Genomic DNA, 10,243 nt, shown 5'->3' with positions numbered 1-10,243 from the left:
TTGCCAGAAATGAAGAATCTAACACAGAAATCACATTTAAGTAAACACACACACACACACACACACACACACACACACACACACACACTAAAGCACAGCATGTCAACACAAACACACTCCAACACAAACACAACAACAAGACTCAACACATTACATCAAGACACAGTCAAACAGCACACACGCACGCTTACACTCACACACACAAACGCTTGCTTACTTACTTACACACAGTCACACACTCACACACATATGAACGCTTATACTCACACACACACACACTCACCCTGTATCTCTGAGATCCTCTTCTCAGTCTCCTTCTCCATCACCTTCTGCTGGAACTGGATCCCTGCTACTTGGGCCACCTTCTCCGCTTCTACACACACACACACACACACACATATATATAATTACTGAGCACACATACAACTTTACATCAACGCACACACACAAGCACACAAACACAGGTAATATAAATACAAGTAGTCAATCGGGTTAGTATGTAGGCGAAGGGCGTTACCTTAAATAGGCCTACAGTACATATTTTAGACATAGAGGTTTGCTTCAGATATTCACTCGCTGACAGTAGCTAGGGGATGTGATGCTCTGATGTCTCCATGCTGGCCTGGTGTGTGTCTCCATACTCCATACCATGTGTGTATGAGTACGTGTGTGTCTGTATGAGTGTGTGTGTGTTTGTGTCTCCATACCGTGTGTGTGTGTGTGTGCATCAAACTTGAGTTTGCTCCTAGTTCTGTGCGTGTGTGTAGGTGTGGTTGTGTAGGTGTAAGTGTAAGTGTAGGGGTGTGTGTGTGTGTGTGTGTGTGTGTGTGCGGCGCGCATCATACTGAAGTGTGCTGCTGGTTCAAACACAATCTCTGTTTTTGTCGATCATACATGATTGTGTTGAGGGTTGAAACAGTAGTTTTCTTGCATGCGTGTGAGTGTGTGTGTTTATTATATGTGACTAGGGGTGGGCGATATGGCCAAAATCTCACAGTATTTGTAATTTTAGATCACGGTTACGGTATATATCATGGTTTAATATACGCTGGGTGACCAGATTTGAGTTTTTGAAAAAGAGGACACTTCAGCGGTAGAGAAATGTGTCCACAGACATATATTTATTGACCCTTAAGAACACTAAGGTGCATAAACTATACTGCCTCAATAGGCTATTGGCCTAATCAATAGTGGCCAGTATAGGCCTACTTTGTACTGAACTTTTCCATTGAATCTTTAAATAGTAAAATTAAAGCAAAGTGCATGTTTAAAAAAAAAAAAAAAAAAAAAAAAAAGGAAAAATCTTTCAGTGGCATTTTGTCCAGTGCTTATGTGGCTTTCAGTGGTTCTTTAATGCACTTTCAGAAGATAACTCAAGTGTTAAAACTTTCTTTTCAATGTGTGTCAATATGTTAACGCAATAATGATAAAAAAAAAAAACATTTTCTTTATATGGCCACATATTAAAATAAGAAAATTAAGAAGTTGGCCATTACACACAGACATATATACATAGACGCTCCATGACCGCTTCAGCCCGTTGCTGCAACGTGCTTTATGGCGTCGCCTTATTGGTGAGGTGATGACTGGCCTGTAAACAGACGCAAGTAAATGATGGAGCTGCGGTTTTTCTGGATAAAAAGCACTATAGCGTTTACATTTCTGTACTGCAAAGTTCCATAGTCTTCGGGTCTTTTACTAAATGATGGAGTGGAAAGGGGGAAGTTAACGTATGGACCCAAAAGACTGGGGGTGGCATGTTTCGGATGGGAGATTTATGCCAATAATGACCGATCAGCCTGCGGCACCACCAGAAATACTAGATGTAGTCCGCTGTAGTTGCAAGAAAGACTTCAGCACAAAGAGATGCACATGCAAAAAACATGCAAATGCGCTGCCAATTGCAGAGAATGTCGTGGTACTAACTGCACAAACTCACAGTTGCCTGATTTATCAGATGAATATGACCCAGAGGGGAAGAACTAAGCAAAGAACAAACCAGGAACTGATATAGGGGTGCCAGAACCAAGAGCCACAGAGAACTTAAAAAAAAAAAAAAAAACACCCAAAAAAAACCTCCCCTGTTGTTGCTACCTTGTCGTGGTGGGGAGGCTTGTGCGCCTCCGTGACCCTGAAGACTATACCGGCGGGGGTTATACCCCTGGCAGGTACTACCAAGCCAGGCAGTTTTCAGGTTAGAGGCCAGTCTAAAAGCAGCATTGCCATCACCCATTGGCAGTAGGATGATTGGATGAAGATTGGGCCGATGTATTTGTCATACATATGAATGGTGTTTCTGCCTATGCAAATTAGGACATATTCAATAAGTGTGGAGCTCATGTGCATATTCAAATTCATTTCAAAAGAAACTTGTAATACAAAAAAAGTTACTTTTCATGTATACTTTTACTATGTTAAGTTTTATTGTGGTAGGAGTAAAGGAAAAAATTAAGCCTATTTGGGTGTATTTTGGGCATATTCGATTAGTGTATAGCTCATTTGCATATTCAAATTCATTTAAAAAAAAAACTTGGAATACAAAATGTTTTACTTTTCATGGGTACTTTCATTGTGTAAAGTTTCATTTTGATAGGAGTAAAGGAAAAAAAATAGCCCCATTGGGGTGTATTGTTGCCTGGCCTTATTGGCACACATCTCGGATTGATGAGAATTTAACATATTTCCTCAACTAGGATTTCTTAGGACTTTTAGTATGTTGTTCTGGACACCTCATAGTCTGTCATACAACGCTACTTTGCCTGGACTACAGCCCTATATGTGAGTGTACTGCTGTTTGAAACAGAAGCTTTGTGTTGTGTTGCATGCGTGTGTGTGTTGTCATTATACGTGTGTGTGTGTGTGTGTGTGTGTGTGTGAGAAGAAACAGCTGTCTTTCACTTCCTCCAGCTTTCGGAGATAAGAGAGGAGCGGAAGAAGGAAGCGGAAGACAGCAGAAGGATGAAAGTGAGGGAGGGGTATATGTGAGGGGTCAGAGGTGAGAGGTCAGGGGTGAAGGCTGAAAGTGTGTGATAACATGTCAGGAGTAAGGGGTTAAACATGAGCGGTGGAGCTTAAATGAGACCCTAAGGACTGAAAGTGAGGGGTGAGAGTGGAAACGTCCGGGGTGAAAGGTGAAACTGACCAATGATAGCTTTCTTTCTCTCCGTCTCTGCCTCCTTCTCCACAACCTTCTGCGTCTGAGCTGTGACCAGCAGACGAGTCTTCTCTGCCTCCCTGCAGACAGACGGAGTGAGAGAGAGAGATAGGGAGAGAGATTGAGGTATACTGTTTTCTTTGTAGAAAGGCTGCCTTGTGTGTTCTGCTAAGATGCACTGTAATGTCTTGTGCAGTCCTATGTTGCTCTGAAGTTTGTTGTATTGGCTTGTGGTGTACTGTTCTATGAGCTGTGCTGTGTTGGGTTGAGCTGTGCTGTTCTGTGTTGGGTTGGGTTGAGCTGTGCTGTTCTGTGTTGGGTTGGGTTGAGCTGTGCTGTGCTGTCTTGAGTTGTATTGTGTTGGGCTGAGCTGTAATGTACTATGTTGTGTTGTGCTGGGCTGTACTGTACTATGTTGTGTTGTGCTGGGCTGTACTGTACTATGTTGTGTTGGGCTGTACTGTACTATGTTGTGTTGGGCTGTACTGTACTATGTTGTGTTGGGCTGTACTGTACTGTATTATAATGGGCTGGGTTGAGCTGTACTGTGCTGGGTTTAACTGGATTGAGCTGGGTTGTTGGGTTGAACTGGATTGAGCTGGGTTGTGTTGGGTTGCATTGTGCGGAGCTGTGCTGGGTTGTGTGGTGTGGAGCTGTGCTGGGTTGTGTGGTGTGGAGCTGTGCTGGGTTGTGTGGTGTGGAGCTGTGCTGGGTTGTGTGGTGTGGAGCTGTGCTGGGTTGTGCTGGGCTGTGCGGAGCTGTGCTGGGTTGTGCTGGGCTGTGTGGAGCTGTGCTGGGTTGCATTGTGTGGAGCTGTGCTGGGTTGTGTGGTGTGGAGCTGTGCTGGGTTGCATTGTGTGGAGCTGTGCTGGGTTGCATTGTGTGGAGCTGTGCTGGGTTGTTGCGGGCAGAACTCACATGAGCTCATAGTTCCTCCTGATGGACTCCGGGATCTTCGGCTTGGTGACGCGCACGGCCTGGGGAACACACAGAGCGTCTCAGCACAGACAACACCACACACACCCGACAGCACTGGTGGATAGAGTAGAATCACACAGACACACACACACACACTGTACACAAAACTATGAGCATGTGAACTAATTACAACCCTAATTACAGCCAAGTCTGCATCAAGAGACAACATCAGGATTTCTGAAGGTCATCATCATACATACCATGCTTCATTTTTTGTTTAGAGTGTTAGTGTCATACAAAGGTTGTGACCCCCCCCATGACCCCTGACCTGAATGGTGAGGCCCGGAGCCATGCCATTAAGATCCTTCTGCAAGGCAGTCTTCAGGTTCTCATCAATGATGTCTGAAAGAAAACACACACACACACACACACACCACTCATGTGTGACCACTCATCTTTTGTTTGTGTTTGTGTGTGTGTGTGTGTGTGTGTGTGTGTGTGTGTGTGTGTGTGTGTGTGTGTGTGTGTGTGTGTGTGTGTGTGTGTGTTCTCACCGAAGAGCCCGATGTAAACCTCCTGGAGTGTGTGCACACTGCAGAACTGGTTGAGCTCATGGTGGATCTTGTTGAAGATGAGCGTCTTGTCGTAGTCAGCAGTGTAGTTCCGCACAATGTCCACCACTGCAGACACACACACACACACACACACACACACACACACACACACACACACACACACACACACACACACACACACACACACACACACACAGCAGCTGAGTACAGAACTGACAGAAAAGTAAACCAACAGGATCACACAGAACTGTAGGAGTGTAGGAGTGTAGGTGGTGTAGCGGAAACCAATTAAAAACAGATGAACAAAACAACAGACCAGCAACAAGTGTAGGTGTGTGTGTGTTCAGGGGTGCCGGAACCAGGCGGCCATTAGGTGTCATTTACGCTGGGGACATGTCCCCACCACTTTTTGCATTCATTTATTTCGGTCTTGACCACTTTTGACAACTAAAAACACAACCTCACTACACTGCATAGAGAGCTTCTGAAACAAAGCGATCACCGTGACATCCTGGTAATGCCACCGTCTCAGATTCAGTCTCAAACGGCGGGAAAATGGTGCCTTTAGCTGCTAGAATGAAGATCATTTTCCCCAGGGGAGGAAGCCCCCAGACCACTAAACAGGTTTGGGTTTATCCCATGCCCCACCCACACACACACACACACACACCCTGAAACTCGTTCCGGCGCCAATGTGTGTTAGAGAGAGAAGATGGTGAAATCAGACTATCTTACCAGCAAAAGGCACCAGCATGTTGACAACCTCGATTCGGTCAAAGTAAATCATCACACCTCCACTGCAGAGCACACAAACATATTAATGCTGTTACTTTGTGTGTGTGTGTGCGTGTGTGTGTGTGTGTGTGTGTGTGTGTGTGTGTGTGTGTGTGTGTGTGTGTGTTTTAGACAGAGGGTGACAAACAGGGCAGAGAAGAGGGTACCTGGTTCCACAAGGCACATTCTTTATCTCATCTGTCTGCAGAGTCGTCTGTGGGAGAAGAAGATAGTTAATAACTAATCCCACAGTATAAGTATGTGCACATTGTGAGAAGATTAAAACACAGAAATTCTCCAGATTAGAAAGGTGGTTTATTATCACAGTGAAAGCCACAGAAACATTGTGTATTTACATGGTGAAATACACACACACACACATATATAAATGACAGATATAATAGACATACATATAGTCACGCAAAATACAGAACACTACTTCCAAGCATGACCGCACAGACCACTGCATGCAGCCTGGCTCAGTTGACTGGACATGTGTTATAGAAATCAAACACATACCTGTCTTCAGAGGCAGCATGCACCCCCTCTTACACAAACAAAGGCACACACACTCACATTCCTACCTGCACAGATCTGTAGGTAGTGATGAACGGTAGCATGATATGGTATCCTGGCCCATTAGGAGCAGTCAGGAGAGCGCCACCTCTGTGAACAAACACACACACACACACACACACACACACACACACACAAGACTACACTTTACAACCACACCACACAATCAGATAAGTTGCCACCAATAAACAAATAAGTAAATCACTTCCTGTTCATGAAGGCATGGCTGACATTGACACTGCAACTGCGCACAAACCGCCCTTACCTGTAATACACCCCCACGTGTCCTTCATCAATCCTGTGTATGGACGAGTGCAGAAGTATGGCCATGACTCCAGTCACGGCCGCCACTACTGCTCCCACATGAGCCATAGTCATAATCACCTGAGCGCACACACACCTGGAAGGGCACAGTCGCAACTACAGGTCATACAACTGATCCCATATCCAGGTAACTACGTCATCCAATTTTGCATATACCTCTCCGACCCTTTCAATAGTCGCACAAGCATGGAGTCTGACAGCTGCCTCACAGAACTGACGGCAGTGGCCAACGCTGCAATGGCTGGAAAGAACCGTGTCTGTGGTTCCCTGAAGGGTCTTGCTGACTTTCCAGCTGCAAGAATGTATGGGGATTTCAGGTCGACAAACTGATTGGACGCGGAAGTACTTAGTTTACCAGCCAGGAACCACTTGACGTTAGTCCGTACCACAGTGCATGCATGCCGAGTTCCGATGTGCCGTTCACACAAGTGAACTTATCATTGACTGCCTGTCAGTTCGCTTAGATTAACTACGATATGCGTTCCTGCACCCTCACTTGGCAACAAAGAAATACTAAACAAAAAAAACCTTCCCTAGTCTCGCCCTCTCACACATCCTACTCACCAGGCTAGCGTTAATCATTCGACTGGCGTATAAGTCACTTAACTCACTCAATCACTAAAGATACTGGGTTACAATAACATTGCACCATAACAAAGCTATAACCCTAGCTATCTGGCTAACATTACCTAAGGTTAGCTGACAGTTATCGTTAAAGACAGCATGGTTAAGCAACCAAAAAACTTCTCATAAGAAACATGATGGGGACAACTTCTTCCTGTTTCACGCCCGCAGTATTCAGTCGATGCATAACGTAAGCTATTCATATCGACTCCTATATGATATGCGACATAACACATGTGACAAGCGGTGTAGTCATTGGGCAACTATGATAACTGACGTTGGCTAATGATCTAACTAGCTAACACGTCTAGCTAACGTTTTCAAAGTAACGAAAGTTAGCTTAACGGCTATGCTGGCGGACTATAGTGGACACAAGCGCTAACATTAACATGACGAACGTATAAATAATAGAGTTATCCGAACAGTTATGTCAACCATGTTTGCAACACGAAACAAAGCTATTTAGCTGCTCCACCAGATCAAAAACTTTAACAACAGCTAAGTCAGAAAGCTCTTGCTTGCTAAGTTAGCTCGTCAATCTGAATGGTTAACATTAGCTCAGAGGCTGGTTCTCTATTGTTACATTTTATGCGTTTGCATTAATATTTCCGTGACTCAAGTCGACATTGAAACTGTAGAAGATCAAAATAACTTTTGTTAACTCAGCTATGTCTTCTTACCTGTCAATCAATCAAAGACAACTTGTCTTAATCATTTTACATACACTCCTCTTTCAACACCCTCCCAGTAGATTTCACCACCCCTGCATCAGCAAATCGTGGCTTTCCCCGCTTTCAGCAGTGTGTAGCCAGCGACAATAACGAACATTTCAATATGGCCGCCATTCGTGATGTTATCAAAATAAACGTAGCAACTTATTCATTAGTTTTTAATTATACAATGGCTAAAAATGAAATGAAAAAAAATGTTTATTTAATAAATGTATGTCCTTACAAAAGTACACTAAACGTCGGTACCAAAGCATGGCAAGTCTCATATACACTAGGCCTACACTAATTCCTTACTGATGAACTTCAAATTGTGTTTCTCTCACAACAAATTATGCATACTTGACATGTGGAATGATGAAATCCTTATAACTAGTAAAAGTACTTTAAAAAAATATATTGACATTTAGGCCTTTGTAGGTACCAGGGCATGGAAAGCCCCAGTGAAATCACACACCGTAAGCATGCAGTAATGGTTTATTGAATTCATAATTGTGTGGTTGAGAAAACAACAAAATGTGACCTTTGATTGACACCTTTGATTACTTCGTACACCGTTGGTTTGTGACAGTGACTGCTCTTGTTCTCCTCTTTCTCCTCTTCCATTGACGATGAATGCAATGCCAATGGACAGGGCCTGTCACAAAACAGTGATTCGTTGCTAGGCACCAAGGTGATTTTGTAATTATGGTCAAGTTGTGTCCATTCATAGAAATTTGATTTGATTTAAGGTCTGCTGATGTTACTAACATGGCTGATCGGTTTAACAGTAATAATGGTTACTATCATTGTTATGTCTGTGCATGTTAATTTAATGTACGGTAGTTTACAGAAAACTTAAATGTAAACTGAAGAGCTAACCCTAGTTTAAATACCATTACTGGGCTGCTACAGATGTTGAACATACAAGTACAACGATAACTTATTTGGGTGTTCCCCAGTCAAGTCACATACACTAGGTTTACAGAAATCGCATACTGATTCACTTAAATTTGAATAAATCTTTCAAATTGCCCTCCTTGTTATGGGGGTGAAATGAAAATTTGACAAAATTATATATATTTTTTTTAAATATATAGACGATGAGGCCTGATTGAGTCTAACAAAGAAGGCCCTGCAGAATGAACTTCCTGAGGCTGCTGAGGCTGCGGTCCATCAGGACCAAAACCTCACGCCATGAGAAGAGTTTATTTCCAACAGCAGTCTCATCAACAATGCCCTTAAACTCGTGGACAGCTATTCAGTCCGTCATAATGACGCAACTTCCAAGATTCTCTCTAAAGTCATATTTCTATGTACATTTGTATTCAGATTGTTATTGTCTATTTATGTTTCTTCTGTGGACAAAATGTATTTGTCTTTTCCCCTATTTGTACACTTAACTTATTAGTGCCACACAACCATATCAAACTCCTTGTATGTGGAAACCTTCTTGGCAATAATCCTATTTATGATTCTGATTCTGAATCACGTTTGTGGGTACCAGGGCATCTCAAGCCCCAGCTGTCATATACAGTAGGCTAACAGTCTTCGCTCTACAGATGTTCAGATATACAGTGCCCTCACCTGTGTCTTCCTAACTGATATGGGGTCAAAGGTTACAAAGTCCAAGAGTGATTGTCATCTGTGTGCTTCTCTTTAGCACCACTTGTAGAGCTATATCCTGAAAAGCAGAATGTTTGTTTTTTTATTTGTTCACCAGCTGCCACTTTTGTAAATAAATATGTATTTGTATTTCTGTGTGTGTTAACAATGTGTATTGCCTATCCATATATATTTTAAATAGGTCACATAATAGTGGACGTTCAACTCACAACTCTTTTCTGCCTATTCATATATAACACAGTCTATAGGCTAAATGTATTCAGTAACGTATAGGGTGTTCTAGGACTCAAAGTGGTAACAACGTTTTTTTTATCAGCTTTGTGGTCCTTGGTGTGAAATGTAGCTTTCTGCATTTTATTTCAAATTTAATGGGGAAATGAATGATAATAAACACCGAAAACCAAAATGTTGTGTACCTAACATACATTCTCATTCCATGGTTATTTGTGAAGTGAGTCTACTAAAATGACACAATTCGAAGATGCAATTTGCAGTGTATATAGCTATCTAGGCTAATTAGCAGCACAACAGGCACATGTCGTGCAAATCGGATCTGCAAACAAAACTTTACATTTTCCGCTTTTCGACAGTATATTGGCGCCTATTGTAGCTTATCGTCGCTGGCTCCACGAAACTCTCGCTTCCCTATCAGTTTTATTCGGCATTCTGCACCCCTGCAGCAAGACGGTAAAGATCCAGTGCCTCACAGCCTCCACCTGCTGTTGTGGCAGACACATTACAGCACTGTCTTCAAGACTTTGTATCCTTGAATTTGAACATGAATTGAGTTATATTGAATTGTAGGCCTTACCCAACATTATGAATTTTATGATTACTTAGAAAAATGAAGTAGCTTTTTTTTTGAGGATTCATTGAGTGGTAAAGTATGTATTTTCATGTGTGGAAAATATTGACTATATATTTACTAAATATTTACTATTTACTTATATTCACTTTGAGTCAAG

General features: G+C 42.6%; 1 protein-coding gene across 2 annotated transcripts in view; it reads right to left on the bottom strand.

Annotated features, from left to right (window-relative positions):
• Positions 1 to 7,757, bottom strand: part of erlin1 (ER lipid raft associated 1) — a 9,833-nt gene extending 2,076 nt beyond the window's left edge. The window contains exons 1-12 of one of the 2 annotated variants that reach the window (XM_012841278.3): positions 7,626 to 7,757; positions 6,478 to 6,613; positions 6,263 to 6,397; positions 6,006 to 6,087; positions 5,589 to 5,635; positions 5,383 to 5,444; positions 4,627 to 4,752; positions 4,401 to 4,474; positions 4,073 to 4,131; positions 3,143 to 3,234; positions 284 to 373; positions 1 to 18 (exon numbers count right to left, since the gene is read on the bottom strand). The exon at positions 1 to 18 is cut by the window's left edge and continues 62 nt beyond it. In XM_012841278.3, coding sequence (XP_012696732.2) covers positions 1 to 18; positions 284 to 373; positions 3,143 to 3,234; positions 4,073 to 4,131; positions 4,401 to 4,474; positions 4,627 to 4,752; positions 5,383 to 5,444; positions 5,589 to 5,635; positions 6,006 to 6,087; positions 6,263 to 6,397; positions 6,478 to 6,509 — 817 coding nt within the window. In that variant the 5' untranslated portion in view covers positions 6,510 to 6,613; positions 7,626 to 7,757. The remainder of the gene's footprint in view (positions 19 to 283; positions 374 to 3,142; positions 3,235 to 4,072; positions 4,132 to 4,400; positions 4,475 to 4,626; positions 4,753 to 5,382; positions 5,445 to 5,588; positions 5,636 to 6,005; positions 6,088 to 6,262; positions 6,398 to 6,477; positions 6,614 to 7,625) is intronic. The other variant, XM_012841279.3, reaches the window with a different exon arrangement.
• Positions 7,758 to 10,243: the final 2,486 nt, after the last annotated feature.

This window comes from Clupea harengus, chromosome 13 (genome assembly GCF_900700415.2).
Source record: "Clupea harengus chromosome 13, Ch_v2.0.2, whole genome shotgun sequence".
In the NCBI taxonomy this organism is placed as follows: domain Eukaryota; kingdom Metazoa; phylum Chordata; class Actinopteri; order Clupeiformes; family Clupeidae; genus Clupea; species Clupea harengus.
The sequence above is the reverse complement of the archived record's forward strand: the minus strand, read 5'-3'. Positions and strand labels throughout refer to the sequence as shown.